A 20,616-nucleotide genomic window follows, 5' to 3' on the forward strand; every position below is an offset into this window, starting at 1 on the left:
GCATTGCCCTTTGATGGTTTGTTTCTTCGTTTCAGGGGGCTGAAAGTATAAAAGATTTGACACGTCAAGGAAGGTTGGATAAAAAATATACATTCTCCTTTCATTCTCTCAAGTTTTATTTATCCTGGAGTAGCATAACCTATATGGAGTGTCTGCTTTTCCCTAAGGAAAAAATATTCTTGACATAACAAGAGGAATAGATTGACCTTTCCAGCTTCTATCGCGGCGAGAAAAAAACTAAAACAATCTCAGCAACATTGAAGTAGACCGGGTTCCCTCAGGGAAGTAGAATAAGGGAATCCTGAAATACAAAGTTTCAAAAACCTGCTCTTCATGGGACACAATTAGATTCGATGAAACCACTGCCATTTTCAATTGAATGATCATCAAAACCTTCGACAGCTCACTTAAGTGACCTAAAGCCGGCTGTAAGATTTCCAATAGCTTCTGTAGCTGGCTGTACAATTTTTATAGCCTTTTATAGCCGATGGCGATTAAGCAACAGCCAGACGATAAAGTTTATGCTAAACGTTACTAAATACGGATACTAGGACTTAGTTAGTTTTTGGACTACCGCTCTCTTTTTGTGCCGTAGTATCTTGATTTATTTTGCGAGGAAAGTTCCGTACTTTTGAAGGATGCCTGTAATTCTTAATATGTTGGAGCGCCTTCAATTTCTTATTATACTGTGCAATACATCTGGTGTGAAATAGTTGCTTCAGACGCCGTGGCACGCTGCGGCGGGCGGGCAGAGAGCGCGAAACGCGCATTGGCGCCTACAAACCTAACAGAGATACTTCACGCATTGCGCAATGCGTGAAGTATCCCTGTTAGGTTTGTAGGCGCCAGTGCGTCGCTGCTCCGCTTTGTGTTAGGCTCTATTATTTAATCTCGCGGAGTCAGCGTTTTTCAACTCATGATTTTGAAATGTTTGCACACTCTGTATGGATTATTCTCATTTTAATTGATGAATAAAAATATGTTTTAAAGGAAAATATAATGTGCGTTTTGTAAATCTTAAGGTAGTTCCGTATCAAACTTATTGAGTTCCAAAGCACACGAATTTCTACACAATTTCTTATGTGGGCTTTCATAGCCAATGCCGATAAAGTGTAAAGCCCGGCGATAGGAACTATAGCCCGACTGATATACTTTTTTATAGCTTCGTATAGCCCGGCTATATGATTTGCTCCGCTTTCTACAGCCAGCTATATGATTTTCAATAGCCTTCTTTAGTCGGCTTTAAGAACTCCTATGGTATTTTGAAACGCAACTCCTATCGCCAATTTTTACCAGGGTTTGAAACATTTTAAGACAACCAAATCACTTTAATTCGTTTCCTAATATCGTACGTAAATAGCTGCAAAAGATTCCAAAACAAACTGTGCCATAGAAATAAATAGAAAAAATGGGAGGTATCTCTCATCTCAGTAGGGTAATGACATCAAGGTTTTCTGTACAGTACCTAACGACAAGAGATAAGTGCTTGTCAGCTGACCTATCTGTGGATTCATGTAATAAAAGGGTAAATTCTTGGGCCTGGAGAATTTTAATTAGAGTCTCATTTACATCTTTGGAGACAACATTTGTTAACATTTTAGTACATTTAGTTCGGTTTAGAAGAGATGCTTTCAGCAACTGGAGCGACAGCTTTTGTAAGGCTATGACAAGGTGATCAGCAGAATTGAAGGGCATATTATGTTCTGCCATAAATAATGCAATCACAATCTTAGCTCTTTTCCTAGCTACTTCTTGCGAAGTTTGCTGGGCTACTTGCCGCATTTCAAAAATAGACCGTTGGTTTTGAATCGCACCAATATTTAGTATGTGCTTCTTACTTAGAACATGCCTATCTAAAATACTGGAGCCACCTTGACAGGAATAATCTTGTTTGCACGCCGTGCAGTAAAAGTAAGCTTGGCCTTTGGAACTTATTTTAACCCAGCTTTTGGTTTCCCACGAAATTGGATACCTGTGCCCAGGGCCGGATTTACGTTTTTGGCGCCCTGTGCAGAAATTTTCGAGGCGCGCCCCCCCCCCCCCCCCCCCCCCGCCCGCGCATTTCCCAACCCGACGGTTTTCTTTGGTTACTGCGTGCTAAGTCTAACTAAATACGAATTTTTCGAGTGAGTGAATGATTCTGGGGCAGAAACCAAAACCAGGTACCTGTTCCTGTTACTGTTAACTACGAAACTAAGAGAAAGTTTGACCCTTAAAGTCTAGGGTCAGGTCATTTAAAAGATGGAACGCAATAAATTAATGGTTCTCTGATGTAATTTTGCAGAAGAAAATTCTGGTGGGACAAAAATAGGCATTTCATATGCATGCACAGGCACATATGGAGTAATAACATGCAATATTTACATTGTTAATGTTGTTTAGTTAATAACTTACGAGATAGTCAGACAGTAATAGACAAAGCAAATTCGTGGAGTTCGAAAGAAAAGAAACCTTCTAGATTGTTCACCGAGGCTTTGGAGAAGAGAAGGCTAGAACTTTTTCTTCCTTGCCTTAACCCGGGCAAATTCCTCTATAACGTCCTCGAAATTCAAACAAATGGTGATGTCTGCTTCTATGACCATGATGGCCAAATTAACCATCCTGTCTTGCTCCTGTGATGTGCGCAAGTAATTCAGCACGCGTCCAGGGCAGAAAATGACCGCTCCGCTGTGCAGTTGGACACGGGTGCGCACAAGTAAATTTTAAGAGCTATAAAGACGTTAGGATAGATTCCTCCGCGTTTGTTGGAAACTAAAAATCCAGATGTAATCGTCGCGACACGGGACAAGCCGCCTCGCAACCTTGTCTCGCCGTTCTTTTCTGTGTCTCCATTGCCTTTATACAATCAATCAAGAATCAGAGTTCCTGAACTTTCGACGCAATTCTCAATTTTTTGCAGAGTTTGGGGAAAAAAACCCAAAATCTGGTGCCCTGTGCAGCTGCACCGATGCACCATAGGTAAATCCGGCCCTGCCTGTGCCTATTGGACTTGACAGCATTTGTTTTCTTAGATTTCTCGTGAGAGTTTTTCCCCCTAGAACTTATCCTTTTCTTAGAACTTTTATTCCGTTTACCTCTCCTCCTCCTGTGTTTAGGTGATGCACCGGGGTCAGATTCATCCGTGCTTTAATTTTGAACACTATCACTTTCTTCTGTTTCAATTTGTATGGTAGCGTTGTCATCAGATTCACTATCAGTCTGCACATCACCTTCCTCTGATCCACTTGAGTTTTCCTCTTGACTTAAGCGCATATCAGAGCTTGCCCCTGCCATAACTGAAGAGGATTAGATACCTGCAGAATAAGAGAAAAGATTTCGTTAATTAAAAATACGCAATAAAATGCTCAGTACTATTTTAGTTGAAACAACAATATAGATGTAACACTAACAGACTGATTTGATATCCATGTCATTCAATACAATATGGAACTATCGATTGTTCAGCTCAATTTCATGGCGCACGGTCGGTCGAGTAGCTATCGCAAATAACTCTCGCATCGTGTTTGGTGCAATGCGAGAAGCATTCATGCAGTCTTGTAGGCGCTAATATGCGTGCCGCCGACCGGTCTGGCGCAATGCGTAAAGTATTCTTACAGTCTTGCAGGCGCTGATATGAGTTTGATACCGACCGCACCGTGTTCGGCGCGATAATTCGAACTCGCGTAAGGATAATCGCGGCATCGAAAGTAGGCCTTTAAAGGCCCATGTTGTGTTTCGATGCCATATGAGCAGTCCAACGTTGCCTCGTTTCTCCCGATAAAACATTTTTTCTGAGAAAAGTTAGACAAATTTTCTATGTTCGCTTTTTTAGATTGAATGGACCATTAAACAAGTTAAGAATTTGAGCACTCTGATACATGATTCTTCAACAGCATTTCATGCAGAACATGACTCGCGCAACGAAAACTACTGAAATCAACTTCTAGCTTAGCTATTAATGTTTTTATTGTCCATTGGTTTCGGGAACTGAATTCAAAGTGTGTACAGCTTGAGCTTAGCGTCAAGATTGATGTTGCCATATTTTCATATTACTGAGACTGTCATGGTAACATTTGGCGTGCAATTTAACCCTTGTAAATTGGACTGCATTTTGCAATTTGGAACTATAAAGTCTGGCCCGATTTAAAACAACGTATTTGCCGTTAGTTTCCGTATGCACATATAAGTGTTTTTTCAAATGAGCCTGAACTTATAGTTCCAAATTGCAAAATGCAGTCCAATTATTCTCTCTTCCATTAGCAGAAATGTTGAATTTATTCGTAAAAGACGTTATTACCACGGTTAGGAGTTAATGTAGGGTTAGATATCCTCGTTGCCTACTGGTGTTCACACCGCGAGCCTGCAATCTTGGGATCGAAGGATTGCAGATATTTTCCAGCCTTCTATTTACTCATTTTTTTCAATTTTTTTAAACGAGAAAGAAGCTAACTTTATTGCTTGAAATATATACAGAATATTCTGCCGGAGGAGAAGAAAAATTATGATAATATAAATAAATTGCGTTGAGTGTGCCAGGAGTCTGCTTCTGCAACGTCGCAAAAGGAGATCCGTGGCTTCGCACTTTGATCATCGCTTTGTTCATATCTCGTTCAAAGTTGATCTCTGAACTTGCTATTGTGCAAATATGGTTTATTCACGTACAATTTTGAGGTACTCTTCCACCGAAAATCCATCACCCATGCGGCGATTTCCATGCAAATAACCACCTCGGGCAGCCGAACTACCAGCTAACCGGAAAAAAGCGCCCGAAAATGACGAGAAACCGCACATCTCCCGGCGAGACTATCGGGATAACCGATCTTTCCAAGGGCACAAGGGGGGCCGAGTCCGCCGTCCGATCAGTGGCTTGGCGTGCTTTGCGATTTATCGATTGTTATGCTGTTTGAACTCATGGAAAAGGATCGATAAACAGGGTGTTCGCAGCGAACACCTTAATAAGCGATTCTTTACCATAGGTTTGAATGGCAGAACAATCTATACATCACAATTCACGCCACGCCACTGCGTCCGATCTCTATATTTTTCCCGCCATCGGAGGACCGGAACGGTCAAGCCGTTACCACCCGCGCACGGATCGGCCCGGCGCTGAATTTTGACGCATAGGAGGGTCTACGGAATTATTCATAGTGTCGGCTGGATGATGTCATTTCCCCCAACTTTCTGAAATCTTGTCTAAATGTAGTTTCTCGTTCGCTACTTCTTACGAGCAACGCTGCAAGTGGGCTCAATACCTTGTTTACACTGGAGAGAAAAAAACACATTGGATCTAGAGTCCAGACTCTTGACAACATTGACAAGAAAAAATACTGTTGATTCAATCAGATTTAAGCTTAAATCGAAAGGAAATCCGTTCAAATTAAGAGGCTTGGTTCTTGATTTGAGCTTAAATCTGATTGAATCAAGAGTAATTTTGCTTGTCGATGTTTTTAATAGTCTGGACTCTAGATCCAATGTGTTTTTTTCCAGTGTATATTGTGCATCACTACAAAACTATGTTGCTAAAACGGGAGCCAGAAACTTTTTTCGCACTTTCAACGTTTCTATCCTTCACCGTGAAAATAACAAATTAAACTTTTAAAAACAAAACAAGTATCGAGCCATCCCACAAAATGGAAGCTCGAAGGAGGTGAGGCAAAGTAATCCCCACGGAACGAACCAATGAGAGTTCTCTGAGGCACCGCCCTCCCGTTCGGGCGCCGCCCCTCGAGGGTGGGTTGCCGAGCGATAGGAGCCCAAGCCCTCCTAAATAAAGCTCAGTCCAACTTTTACCCTCGTTGCAATCGTGGTAGTGTCCATCGATACCGTGAAAACGCTGAATTTTCAGATGAATAATTGAAGACACCGTCACAAATATAACCGTGCAACCATTTATAGCATGAGCATTTAAGTTACCAAATTCTCAGAGGAAAAGTGTATTTTCGTGCGAATATGCAGCATCCGGTGCTAAACGGACGTTGAATCTTGTGTGCAATCTAAGATGAATTTCGGTGCAGAAATTCATGCGTAGTTCACATTTTCTACGCTAATTTTTATGACTTTTAATTAAATTTAATTTTATTATTTGAGCCCCCGTTTTTCCAAAAAATATCTTGAATTTTTTTTAAAACTGTCCGAATCAGTGCCATGTGATTTTATGAGTAACATCAACATCGTGGGTACTCAATTGTGCTAACTGAAACGATTCATCCGTTAAAATTGTCTCCGAGCCAATCGCACAGTTTATCAACAAGTGTACAACAAAAATTAAGAATTTTTAACGACCGTTTCTCGATAAAAATATCAAGTCAGTGTCAGAGACCGCCTTTACGTGAATCCAAATAGTGTGCCTCGTTCGTAAATTTATTTCATGGTTCTGAAAACTCAGAATCGTGTCAACAACCACAGTGAAGGAATTTATCAGATATGTGCCATTGGATGTGAACCTCTTAATTCATTTCTGGAAAATCGCGTGTGCTATCGTGAATGCATAACACTTCGTCTCGTGGAAAAACCTGAAAAACAGGAATTTATCTAAGTCAGGCTCTGATATTTTTCAGAGGTTTGAAAAAAAATCTGATTTTTAAGCACACCTCCGGGCGTGCACAAATCTCTACAATAACATTTTGAAATGATGCCTCTGTTAGTGTGATCACGTGCGGCGATGGAGTCGCGTGTACGACACGTGTCACCAATCATAGCTACGGGCCGGACACGTGTGGCGGAAGTGTGTAAGGCCACTTAACAAAGTGTTAAGTGTTAATCTCGTGTTTATTCACGATTGCCAACCCTTTGGATGCCCTTTCGCGACTGCACCATGAATTCTGAGAAAGTAAATCTGTTTTGAGCTACCGAAGGATCTTGCCTTCGTTTTAAAACGTGATGAAAATATAAATTTTTAGCTCGCGTATTCGCATTTTGAAGTATAATTTCTCATCCATGCAAATGAAGTGTCCGAGATAAATCTCCAAATTTCCTGCAAAACCCTTCGATGTAAATGAAAGAGAAGTACGAGGCAGAAAAAACATCCGTACGAAGACCAGAAAAAAAATTTTCTTGTGACGAACAACTGACAATATAGGTTACACAAATTTGACCCGTATTAATTTTCCCGTTCAGCCAAATTACATTTGCGGTGTCACAATTATTTCTCGCTCAGCATTTTTGGCCTTGAAAATCCAAAGATTACAGGAGCATATTTGAAGTTGATACCACCCGACTAGAATGTCCGATGAAACCGATTTGATTGAGACAAGGTGACAAAAATCCTCTTACAGACCTCTTCGATCAGATCTAAGCTGAGCATCTCATCCAAGTTAGATTCAATTTTAGGATCGATTCGAGGAATAAAATTGGTGAGTCCTCGATTCCGAACTTGGAGAACAGACTTGCGGTTTACTCCTTCGGTGATTTTCTTTTCTTGGGAGTGATCCCTTTCGTCGAATGGTAGCAGGACTAGCGGAGATGTACTCCTCCAACTGCGTGGACACGATGGACGGGGACACACGACACCTTTTATACGAGTCGCACAGCTTCATCGGGAGCGGTAGCAGCTGCAGCAGCATGGACCTGCTCCTCTACGACGAGGATTCGAACCAGTCGGACTGCTCGACTACCTACTCTTGCGCCAGCGACCAGGACTTTGCAGCAGGTATGCAAAATTTTATACATGGTGTCTAGGACCGGGATAACCAAGACTCGCTATGGAATGAAAAATGTAAGGGAAAAAGCAGGAAGTTTTATTCCAAAAACCGGGAATTTCTTTTTCTACTGCTTAAGCCCAATCCACACTATCAAACTTTTCACCAAACTCTTGGATGCAACTTGTCGAATGAAAAGTTGGATAGTGTGATACTGACGAGAGAAAACGACAATTTGATGAAAAATTGAGCGAAAAGTAGGAGCGAAATCTTCCGACGGACATGAGCCGAAGCTGCATCTTCGCAAACCGCAGGCCGATGACGATATCACAGTTGAATCAAACTTTTTTGCTTCCAACTTTCCATCCAACTTTTCGTTCAATTATGTCGGATGAAAAGTTTGATAGCGTGAATTGGGCCTCAGAGATCATTTCGTTTTTAAAGTTTGTGGAAATTTTCTGTTGTGTTCTGCTCGGCCCTCACCAAAAAATGTCAAGGGCCCCCAGTCAAGTGATTAGTTTTGGAAAAAAAGCATAGGAAATGTAATAAATATGAACTCTATCCTATTATAATCGACAAAAAATGTTAGAAGATGGCGATTTTTCTCGGAGAGCTGTTTCCCTTTTTCTTCAGCAAAGCACTAAGGAGTTCAGTTTGACTGTACTGTCCGGTTGTGGCCTCTCATTGTAAAAGCCTCGAATAATATTGCTACGTTCTGACGAAAAAAAGTCTTGCGCTGAAATTTATTGTATTTACATTTTAGCGCAATACTTATTTTTATGAGAGATGATTAAGATAGATTAAATTAAAACCTTTTTGAAGTTATGATATTTTTTTAGGGAGGGAAAAAAAATAAAAAAAAAAATCTGCAAAATTTCTGTCATCTGTAATTATTTTATTTCATTCAGTCCGTCATTGAGGATGGTTTTAAATTGCTCTCGAGACACGTTGATAGCAACTTTATCCATATCGATAATGACCGCTTTCGGGCCCACCCTGAATTTCCTCAACTCTTCGATTTTTTCTCGTTAATGTTTCACATTTTACGAAATGCATCATAATTTGGTGATTTCTGGTCTCTTTTCAGATCTGATATTGTTCTTAAAGGGTGTTTAGGGACCGATTCCGGACAAAAATATGAGTTTTGCGGGTTTGCGATCGAATGCCCAAGAATCCGCATTTTTCACTGGAATCTGTCTTCAGACCCATGTTTAGGCCAAAATCAGACCTGTAAAGAGACTGGAAATGATCAAATCATGATGCATTCTGTAAAATTAGATAGACCCTCGACGAGCGAAAAAATCGTAGAGTTTAGGAAATTCAGCTAGAGTGGGCCCAATAATACCCCTTATGGATACCCCTCCTTTTCAAAAAATTTTCGGATCCCCTTCTGTAGTTGGAGGGTCCTCTACACGGAGAAAAAAACTTCTTGCGTGGGACCCGAAGTTTAGGTCATATGGATCTCTGAAGTTTTCGGATTGAGCATCTGAACACTTTAGGTGCAGCTGCTGAGGTTTGGATCACACATCTGAAACTTCAGTTCTTACATCTGAAGTACTTCGGTTTTCACATCCGAACAACTTCGGTTCTCACATCCGAAAAACCACGGTTCCACTGAAACTCCAGTTCTCTCATCTGAGGTACTTCAGATGTAAGAACTGGAGTTTCAGATGTGTGATCCGACAGCTAGACCTAAAGTGTTCAGATGCTCAATCCGAAAACTTCAGAGATCCATACGACCTAAACTTCGGGTCCCTCGCACGAGGTTTTTTTCTCCGTGTAGACCCCCTTAGCAGTAGTTCTGTATCCCTCTGTGCCCCCCACAGAAAATTTCTAGTTCAGCCCATGATAGAATCGCGCCATTTTCTCTTTGTCTATTATTTTTTACCAATTTCAATAATGAGCCTGCGTTGATTTTTCGATGAGCGTTTTCAAGGATCGTGTTTGTGGATGTTTCAGGGGCGGGTCGGATGCGGCGTCGCCGGGGGAAGTGTCCCCAGCAGCAGATGCAGCAGCGGCAGGCGGCGAACCTGCGGGAGCGGCGGCGGATGCAGAGCATAAACGACGCCTTCGAGGGGCTCCGCGCCCACATCCCGACGCTCCCGTACGAGAAGCGCCTCTCCAAGGTGGACACCCTCAAGCTGGCCATCGGCTACATCAACTTCCTCACCGAGCTCGTCCGCTCCGACCGGGGCGCCGCCTCCGCCGAGGGCGTCCGCCTCCAGCCCGGCTCCAAGCTCCACCGACAGCCCACCAAGGAGGAGCCCAAGAAAATCATCATCAGAGGTCAGTTCAAAACAATACTAGAGCCCTTCCAATGGAGATATTGCATGTGTGAGGAATTTGCAATTTGACTATTGATTCTTGGTAAAAGTTGTGAGAAACACGATGGTGCCACTGGTTTTCTCTGAAATTACTCCCAAGCTCAAATAAAGCTCTCAAGTTGAGGCCAAAATGGAGGGAATATCCCACCCTACCCTGAAGTCCACCTCTACATCAAGACAAACTCTCTGCAAAGATAGGGAGCAAATACATTGACAGGGCTGCCACTTTATTTGAACACTCCAAAACTGAAAACACGGCAACCCTGCTAATGTATTTGCTCCCTATCTTTGTATGGAGAGGTGGTCTTGATGTAGACGTGGATTCTCAGGGTAGGGTGGGATATCCCCTCCATTTTGGCCTCAACTTGAGAGCTTTTTTTGAGCTTGGGAGTTGAATTCAGAGAAAACCAGTGGCACCATCGTGTTTCTCGCGAACTTTTACATGAAAATCAATGGTCAAATTGCAAATTCCTCACGCATGCAACATCTCCATTGAGGCACTGAATGCGAAAAGGGCACTTCTCGATTGCGAAGTTTCAGAATCTCTGTTGCGAATTAATCCCTCGGAGAAGAATTCAATGGGTAATTTTTCCAGAATTTTTCCATAGAAAATTGTAGAATCATGAGGAATATTCAGTAAAATTTTTAGTGAAATGGATGCATTCACTTTCCTTACAATGAATGAAATATTAAATGAGACTCTGAAACACTGCAACCGAGAAGTGCCCTTTTCGCATCCTGTGCCTCAATTCCGTAGAGTACATAGAGTCGTAATACATGGTGATCCAGGTGTAAACGGCTCAGACTGCAGGAGCGTGCTCTATGGGTCAAAATAAGACTTTTTTTGCTGTAAAGTTTTTCCAAATGTGCCCCCGGTCAGAGCTACGCCCCCCCCCCCCTCCAAATTTCGGAAAGTAAATCATTTTTCCTGAATCCTGCAACGGTTGCGAACCGAAACTAATGAAAAATTGTACTCCTTTGTACTTCTATGCCCTGAATTCATAAATTACCTAAAACAATCGAAATCTCAATTTAAAGAGGGGGTTTGGGGGTGTTTCGGCTCCTGCAGTCTGGCCGTTTAACCCTGGATCACCCTGTATAATGAAGTGAGCTTGGCTGTGACGTATTCCACACCGCCATCTTGGATCGAACATGTATCGAAAAAGTGACCGAAGCTCGGCGCACACCGGGCCCGGAACTCGTCGACCAGCACATGGCGCCAGCTCTCCAATTTACATTACGACTCTATGTACTGTATATTATTTTACTGCAGCCTATTTAAAGTTTTATCGTCGAGCAGAATTTATCTAAGACATTTTTTCTTTAACTAAGTGTTTGATAAACAGTTGGAAACTAAGATTTGCCTAATCATTAAATTTAATTTAAATAGTATATCTGGATTACATTTTGCAATAAGGAACCACTATTTCTGGCTCATTTTAGAAACAACATATATGCCATTGATTTCCCAATGCAGATACGTGCTTTTATGGAAGAGCCAGAGATAGTAGTTCCTTATTGCAAAATGTAATCTATCTTATCATGATACTTCGACGCCAAAACTTTCAACCCCAAGCATGCAGTCGTAGCGGGTTGATTGTTGAAATTGATAGACCTAGCGATAGACAATGAAGACACGAAGGATATGGAGGGATCCTATTGGTGGAAGCGGGTGGTTGCAATGGACAGAGGAGGTAAGAAATAGACTAACTAACGGCAACCCACGAAAGACCCTCACTGGAAAAAAAAAGAATCTTTTTGCCGCCAAGAAGTATTTCTTCTTAAATCAAGAATTTTGCTGGTTAATATAAGCTACTTTTTTGCTTAACCTAAGCATTATTTTTCTTGGATCAAGAAAAAGTCAGCTTAAAGCAAGATAAAGAAAATTCTTGGCGGCAAATTCAAGAATTATCATGCTTGATCCAAGCTACTTTTTCTTTTCTAGTCAATCATTTTCTCCCTTAGTCCACAGGCACCACCCATTTCAACCAGTAGGATCGCTCCATTCTCCCTATTCCTTCTTTGTCTATCGCTTTGTCTATAAATTTCATCAATCAGCCCGTAGCCCCTCTCCCTCACATCAGGTCGCCGTCGGTCAAGCTGTTATCATTAGCTAGGCGCTCTGTTCGCTCACCGGAGTTACAGGTGTGGTTCTCTCGTGACCCGGAACCGATCAGGACCGGGGGAGGTGGAGGTGGAGGCTAGTATCCAATCCACCCACCCCTGTTTTAACGCCCCATTTCCGCTTGTCTGGAAAGCCTGCTCTTCACTACTCCACATCCCGTTTCGGATAGGACTCGTAGTTATGATAAATTAGACGCGCAAATCATCTTCTGTCTGTCGGTCGCTCACCTGGGCGCCGTGAATTATGCTCCGCCGGTGGGAAAATGACATCGAGTGAGGGATGCAGTAGCGGTGGAGGTGGAAGCAAATTAAATACCATCCCTCGGGGGAGGATAAAACCGTGGGATCGAGTGGAGATGTTGAAGGCCAGGGGTTCGCCATGACCAATGGACCATTAGACGGGGTGAGGGCTTAAGCATCGCAGAACATATTTTTTCATCAAAATTTAATTCGAAAGACATCAAACATACCGTAGATATTCAAAATCAACACACGAATGAGACATCAGCGTTTCTTGTTTACAAAAATGTTACAGATTTAAAACTTTCCGTTTGCGGAAAAAAAAAAAAAAAAACACAGGTCAAATCGCTCATAAAGAATAAACCTAACAAAAAAATTCTAGGGGATCTAAGTTGGAACCCTAATGGTCCATTAAATCCAAAATGAAATAGAAATTGAAACTTGATCTTCACTTCATTCGGCAAATATTCCCTGCATGTGTCTTTCGCTCAACAAACTTATTCCCCGCCTTTAACACGCCGTAGCTATGAAGTCTTTCGCTCGATAGTATTAGAGAGTGTTTAGCATAAAAAACTAGACATCTATATTTTTTATCCAATACCTGGTTTTTAGATTTGCTCAACAATTTGAGTTTTTGCCTCAAGGCACATTTTGCCCGATCCCGTCACAATTTGTCGTCTTCCTCACGAGAGAACGTAACTACATTTCAATGTTGCCAAATTTCCCCCGCAAATTGCATTTTTACTAAGAGAATCTTGGGCATTACCTAACTAAAAATTTCATGATTTTCCTCTGATCTCATGCAAAAATTGGACAAATTTTCAACAAAAATTGCGCTGGCACGTTCTTGTAAAAAATTGAAGTTTATGAGTCAATTTTGAAACCTTGGAATGAAGTTACGTTCCTTCATCCGGGAAACGAAGAATTTTAAGTTCACTTGAATTTTCGGAGTCTCGCATCAATTGAGTAGGTGTGCTGCCGTGCTAAGGAAGAACGCAGTATAAACTTTCGAGAGTTGCCTTTCCTTCGAGAAAATGTTCATTTTTCAGGAAAGTTATCAATATTTTTCCTCAAAATTTTTACTTTATTTGGATCAAATTACGAACAAAATTCTCTGAAAAATCGAACGAAAAATGTTTATAAATATTCCCATAAATTCGTGATTTAGAAGAGGAAATTTGGCAACGCCTAAAGGTTCATACGGCGTTTTCCCTTAGCACGGCAGTGTGATACACCAATTTGCTTGTGGTGCAAATCATCAGCCGAAGTAAACTCTAACTTTTTCCCCGTGCACTTAAAGCTAAACTGGTTCTGGTAACGCTTTTGCCTCCGTCTTCCTCACTTACACAATGTCCTTGTTGTCGATCATCAATGGATTGATAACCGCACGCCCTGCGGCCATGCAGATTCATGACCTAATGAAGACATTATTCTCGGAGCATCGTGGAGAATCATTTGTCTAATTCACGGCACCTCGCATAACAAAATGCACCGCCGGCCGGAGCGAAAGGAGGGTGAAAGAAGGGAGGGGCGTACTAATGGGGAAGAGATGAGTGTAGAAAAACAAGGGTGTGAAACAGAAACTATTAAAAGTTCCGGGGAGGGGATTCAGCGATCGAAGAGAGGGATCCTCTCTTGCAGATCGAGAGACGTAAATGTCGGGCAAGTTGCGCCGTCGCACACTGATAAACGTTTCGGTTTTTGTGGATTTTTAACCAAGAAGAAAATAATATATACTACAGATAAATTCAAAATGAAATCCATGCCTAGGTTGCAAAATTGACTCAAACGATTTAATTTTTCACAGGAATGAACCTGCGCAATTTTTGTTGAAAGTGTTTCTGATTTTTCCATTAAATAAGAGGAAAAAGTCAGTGAAATTTTCAATTTCAGAACTTTTTCTCGTAAAAGTGTAATTTAAGGAGGAAATTTGGCAACATTGAAATATAATTACGTTCTTTCGTGAAAGAAACGACAATTTAAAAGAATCTTCATCGAAGTTTTAATACACAGAGAAACGTTGGTTGTTACGATTGCTCAAGTATAGGTGTTCCTCTGATTTTGTATGAGATTAGAAGAAAAATCATTGAAATTTGCAATTTAAACACCTTAACTTTTTCTGGTAAAATTGCGGAAAAATTTAGCAACATTGAAATATAGTTACGTTCTTTCGTGAAAGAAACGACAATTTAAGAGATTCCTCATTGGATAGTAATACACAGAGGCAAATTGGTTGTTACGATTGCTCAAGTATAGGTGTTCCGAATGAGCTTGCAAATAATTGTAGCCATAACTAACAATATAGTTTTATTTTTATCATTGATCGATAATGTTACAAAAGTAGCATAAATCATTTTTCTGAATGTGCGTTGAATCGAACATACACATTACACATCTATGGCTAAAATGCAGAACAACGTATCTCCGTTTGCGACGCAGTAGATTTCCTGCCATACTTTATTTTTTCTTTCGAAAACTAATAAACGTAAGTTTTGTAAACCTCCTTGATTTTGCTTCCCAATTAGCAAAATATTCGTATGAGTCTCAAGCCATTAGGTCAGTTTGTTGCTCCTCGAAAGAATAAACTACAGGCGCGGAAAATTTGAAAGGCCGCAATGGAAATGCGTGGTTTTGCTTTTTGGCCATCGAATTATTTGTCACCTTACAGCACTTCTAAGCTCTCTGCGACACAACCGTCACTGTCCTCTCTCGCAGTTGAATAAAATCGCATGTTAAATCATAAAATGAGATTTTCAACGTATGAAATATTCTCTAGATTTTTTTTATTTATTTATTTATTATTATTGTTATTGCTTTTGTTGCCTGATCCTACTGATTGCGTGACGCATGCAAAAGAATAATTCCCCTAGCACAGCCTCATCCTCTTAAGGCCAACCGAGGATGAAGGATGGGTTTTCCTTTTACCCTCCTAAATGGAACTCACTGAGCGTCGCTTTCAGATCACGCTGAGGGACCCCCCGAAACCAAAGATGAGTTGAACACTAACAAACAATTGTTCACCGCCCTAAGCGCAACACCTAACCCTTAGCCCATGATGGGCCCTCCGCGGGACTAGGTACACGCGGACACGTGTGCATGTGTATACGATTAATCTGTAGGCACGGAATGCATGTGCATCGCTGTGAGTGTTGTGCAACATAACTCGCAAACAGAGCATAGCAATCGGCCCTCTCGAGTCGAGTTGTTTTTATATTCTGAGTTCGGCGGTTTTTAAAATAATACTTCAGAAAATTTAAATTTAAGCCGTGAACCGTGGGATTGTTTTGATTTTATTCGCCCCAGAAGCGGTCGATGCAATGTCGCGACGCGGCGCGGCATTCTGGTGATTGCACGACAACAAACGCAGCTACCCATAACTTAACAATTGAAAATAAAATTGTATATACGCTCGTTTTACTGTTTTCTTTCGCGAACCGAGATTTAATTTGATTAGGAAAAGGAAATTTATTTTAAAATTTTCAAAAAAAAAGAAGAAAAAAGTGAAGTGGTTGACTTGAAAATTACGAAATATTTAAGCGAGTTTTTGCAAGGTGCGTCGTGACATCTAGAACAAAATACCTTATCTTTGAAGGACGCAAGGGAAAGGTGCGGATATCAGATGACATTTTTTCACAAAAGTGCATCTTTTCTTTGGTTTTTACAAGAAATTAAAGCAATGAATGCACCTTTTTTCCTTATAATATTTTCATGAAGCTGTTTTCTCCAAAAATTCCAGGGCAGTATGTGCATTTGAGATCGTGTGAAATAAAGGTGAAGTTACACAATCGGGCATATTTATGCTAAACAGAATTACGGACTTAGGGTTTGCGTGTAACATAGTTCCTTATAGCATCGCTGAAAAAAAAATATTCTTGAGATATTATTTTGCCCTAAAACGTCGTGTTTCTTTCGACAAAATTCGGTTTTTTTGGGGGGTTAAATCGGTGCGGATTTAATTTAGGGCCAGTCTTGTCTAGTTAAAAAAATCGTCGTTTTGTTATCGTTAAGTTTAAGTTAAAAAACCGATGACAAACCAACGTTTCTTTAATCCAAAAAAAAATTAACTTAAAAAAACCAAAAAATTTTGTCGACAAGGAACAACGCTTTACGTCAAAATAATGTCTCAAGAAAAAGAAATCTACTTCAGCGAGTCCAATACCCGGCAAAACTTGTAAAATTAATAATATGCCAAGCTGTAATTGAATTTAATTTCACCATGTAGTATATAGAGGGAAGCAAAACAAAGCCATGTTGATACTCCTCTAATTTTGTAAATGTATACTCATGCAATTTACAAAATAAATGAAATTTTGAGAATACCCGGTAAAAAACAGAGTCAATCAAGGAGAAAAAAATGACAATTTGTTTTCATTGCTTCAAATTTCCATAGACGATTATCGTTCAGCAGGTGCGAACTTTTCGGAAACTTACCGCACAAAAGGACGTGCAGATGATCGACAGTCATGTCAATTTTCGTGGGGGAGTGATCGGTATCGGGGTTGACTGGGGTGGTAGGCGGGGATGAAAGGGAGGGGAGCGGTTTGCGGTGAACATACAGCTGAAACCAGCAAAGCGGAACGTACCGTCGCTTGACATTACGCCCCCTGTGACATAACGCTTATCATTCGTCATGCTCGCTTGCAACTCGCAATAATAGTCATATTAGGCCCAAAACAATGCGGTTCCTTACTAGAACAACCCTTGATAGTCGAACGCGAGGGCACTTGTTCGATTAATTACAGGTTATGGTCATGGCCCTGATAAACACCAGCTTGACTCAATATATTTTAAAAGAAGGAGAAAATTTGACCATGCACCTTGCCTAATGAAGCGCAAGGGTAGAAAGTAACTTTTGTGTCAATGGAGAATTAGCACGAAAGAAATGTTATCGCTGCATTTGGGAGTGCTCAACGGATTGCATTCGTAGTATTTCCCATAATTTTTTCCAATGGCGTGGCGTGAATTGCGATGTATCGATTGTTCTGCAATTTAAACCCATGGTAAAGAATCGATTATTAAGGTGTTTGCTGCCAACACCCTAATTATCGATCCTTTTTCATAGGTTTAAATGGCATAACAATCGATCTATCGCAAAGCACGCCACGCCACTGATTTTTACCGATGTGAGAAATTGTAGGAAAATAGATTTCAAATTGAGAAAATCTTTATGTAACGTCATCAGGCGGAATTTCCTATTAGAATGTATGTATTTTAGCACATCAGGTCATAGGACGTAATTATGCTAAAATGAACTATGTCACACGCAAAGTCTTTACACATAGTTCCTTTTAGCATGAATAGTCCAATATGATCATATCGACGGCGTAAGTCGGCAATCACATAACTCGGTTTGAGACGTCGCGTCGCAAACTTCCTATCATACTTTATTTTTTAAACGGAAAACTACTCAACGGCAAGTCTTTAAAACTGCCGTGATTTTAAGCGATTTTTCTCTTCTGTGCGAAAAAAATTCTGCAAAAACTTCAAGGAATGATGACAATGTGTTCTCCTTTAAAATAATAACATAGAGGCGGAGACTATCAGACACCGCAAACGAGATGTGTTGTCGCGGACTTACGCCGTCGATATATCTTCTAATAATCGTCCATTTTAGAGATCAAGGATTCTCACGCACAGTTCGCTCAGTAATTTCTTCTTGAACATGACATGACATTCACACAATTTCAGTCACCTGCAAATTCTCCATTGATCACTGAAAAAAAAATCTCGGTGTATTTACTGAGAGAAGGGTAAAATTACCAGGAATTCAGGGTTCTATTTGATCCCAGTTTTTTCTCGATTAAAATCACCATTTGTGGAATTGGTAATTTTACCGAGAAATCTCGGTAAAATTATTGACCTTCTCGGTAATTATACTGGACCCCGGTAAAAACGCCAATATTTTTTATCGACTGTGGTAGAATTACCGAGATTAAATGGCAAAGTTACCGGGAATTGATTACCATTAAAAGTGGTATTCTTACATGAAAAAAAAACAGTAAAAATACCGGTTTTTAGGTAAGCTTACCAGTCTGTCTTGGTAAAATTACCAATAATTGGTAAAAAAGTGAGATGGTAAAGGTACCAACGGACCTTGGTAAAAACGCCGAGAATTTTTTTTCAGTGTGATGAGGTACGTTCGATGGCGGTTCAGCTTTCCCTGATTCGATATACTAGCTCGAAGCACGATCTATACAGAATATTTTTGTTAACGTTTCATGTTTGTCGGTCCTGTCAAAGCTATTTAAGCTTCAACCTGATATGTCTCCGTGGTAACAGAGTTCTATATACATGCGCATTGTAATGCTATAAACCCGTGTGAATAAAGTCATATCCACAGCATTATTATGAATATTAATATTATGAAGTTGAATAGTTATTCAATAGTTCTGATTGTTGCTAAATGTACGCAACAGGTCCGTTATTCTTTGCATTTCCACAGTTCAAAAAATATTAATTTTGCTTGTTCCCAGGTGCGTATGGATCCCCTTACGCAGCCCACTCTCTCTCATGGTCGAGCAACAAGGAGAATGGCTGCAATGGCGTCATGTTTGCCAAGGTTTGGACTCCCGAGATCCCTCCGCCAAACAACAAGAGCCCCGACTCAAACTCTAACTCCTTCTCGTGAAAGCACAAGGGATGTGACTTTGAATCGATGGATTAAGACCGACGTCACAGACAGAACGTAGTCTATTCCGATGGTCGAAAAGGAAGTGATCGATATGCATCATTAGACCGTGGGCCAGCAAGGGTAACCCTCCCCCCCCCCCCCCCGTGGGAATTTTGAAGATGGTGATTTTCTTGAAGCTCTCAACTAGTAGAATAAGATTTTCCTTGTCTACGCGAATTTTATCGTGGTGGGGGGGAGTAGGCCCCCCTAAACCCCCCAAAATTGCTCAGAATTCCGACTTTTCCGCGAATTTTCCCACTTTTACCCGAAAAGGCTTAATTTTAGGGCAAAACTCCAAATAACCATTCTGAAAGCTCATGAAATTCTGGTCCAGAAAAGTCTTAAGTGACTTTGACCAGGACCCGCGGTCCCCCAAAATGGGGGGGCTTAAACGATAGCATAGAGAAAAAAAAGAGGTGTTTGCATCTTGAGGATTGTGTACCCTGTGACGTAGGTCGGTACAGCCTGGCCAGCGAAATCCGGAATTCGAAGTATGAAAAACGGACCATAATTTCCCATTTTTTTGCTTAAATCAACTCATGATATAATTTCGAGCCTTTTTTATAGAATGACTTTTTTCCATAAATTACACCATTTCCAAGAAAATCGACGATAAACGTCGCTGTACCGACCTACGTCATCAAAAAATTCGAAGATGCCCGAAATGCAAACACCTCCTTTTTTTCCTCTACGAAACGATAGTATCTTTTCGAAAATTCTTGACGCAATACCTATATGCCGTCGCGGACATAGAGAGGGAAGTCCTCGTATGGGTTGGACTATATACAGGGTGTTTAAAATGACGAAACTAAGATGGCTGCAAAACCGAAATTATTGGTGCTTTATTTCTCTATTTAGAGTCATCTTCGGCTGGTATGCCATCATAGATAGATTTTTATCAGAATTCATCAATATCCTCATTTTCTCTATTCAGTCTATAAATGCAGGTATGTACAGCAGTACAAAAGATATGCACGAAATGCATTCCCTTTGATTTTATTTGTGTTTAATATACTGTGTGAATACTTTCGTTCTCTTTGCAGTAAACCATGTCAAAAGAGGTTCAACGATACCAAAGTAAGTGCAATAAAAATTAAAATCTAGTCCAAGAGGCATCTAGTCACAATATTCTTAAATCGTGTTCAGATTTCGTACCAAAAATTTGATGTGTAAGCATAGTTTAAAAAATGTATTTTCTTTCAACGTACACAAGTTTTGCCGACTAATTTCATGCGGAAAATTGTCAGAGAAATCTTATCCGAAAGGATAGACGCCTAACTGCTCATCCGGAAGGAAATCGTGTTTAGCCTTCATTTAGAGACATAGGCAAAACGGGCCCCGAAGAGCTTGAATAGTTGTATCGGTGCGAAAGTCACGGCGCGCGGCGCGGCGTATGTTGTAGGTCCTGATGTCGGGAGAGCGAGACACCAATTTTGGCAGTGTGTTTGCGCATTGGATCGTCTATTCTACGCGCTGTTCAAGCATTGGTCATACTCTTGAGGGACATAATTATTTGGACCGCGTTAAACAGAAAGGAACCAAGCCACATCAGCTATTGCCAAATTTAATTGGGCAATTTAATTTTTTACGTGAAAACGATTGTGCGGATTTTCGTGCAAATTTCAGTGAAAATTCTCCGTGG

At 40.7% G+C, this 20,616-nt stretch overlaps 1 protein-coding gene across 1 annotated transcript; it reads left to right on the plus strand.

The window, feature by feature from the left end:
• Positions 1-5,714: 5,714 nt before the first annotated feature.
• Fer1 (48 related 1) lies at positions 5,715-19,013 on the plus strand. Its single transcript, XM_019062086.2, has 3 exons — positions 5,715-7,627; positions 9,576-9,902; positions 18,778-19,013. Exons 1-3 carry the CDS (start codon positions 7,420-7,422, stop codon positions 18,930-18,932), a joined length of 690 nt encoding a protein of 229 aa, XP_018917631.2. The 5' UTR covers positions 5,715-7,419; the 3' UTR covers positions 18,933-19,013.
• Positions 19,014-20,616: the final 1,603 nt, after the last annotated feature.

Source organism: Bemisia tabaci, chromosome 4, assembly GCF_918797505.1.
Source record: "Bemisia tabaci chromosome 4, PGI_BMITA_v3".
Lineage (NCBI taxonomy): Eukaryota > Metazoa > Arthropoda > Insecta > Hemiptera > Aleyrodidae > Bemisia > Bemisia tabaci.

Excerpts from the sequence above, each read along its gene's own strand:
- Fer1 (XM_019062086.2), top strand. The coding sequence starts at position 7,420 with ATGGTAGCAGGACTAGCGGAGATGTACTCCTCCAACTGCGTGGACACG. Across the intron at positions 7,628-9,575 it reads CGACCAGGACTTTGCAGCAG|GGGCGGGTCGGATGCGGCGT; the intron begins GTATGCAAAATT and ends TGGATGTTTCAG. Across the intron at positions 9,903-18,777 it reads CAAGAAAATCATCATCAGAG|GTGCGTATGGATCCCCTTAC; the intron begins GTCAGTTCAAAA and ends GCTTGTTCCCAG.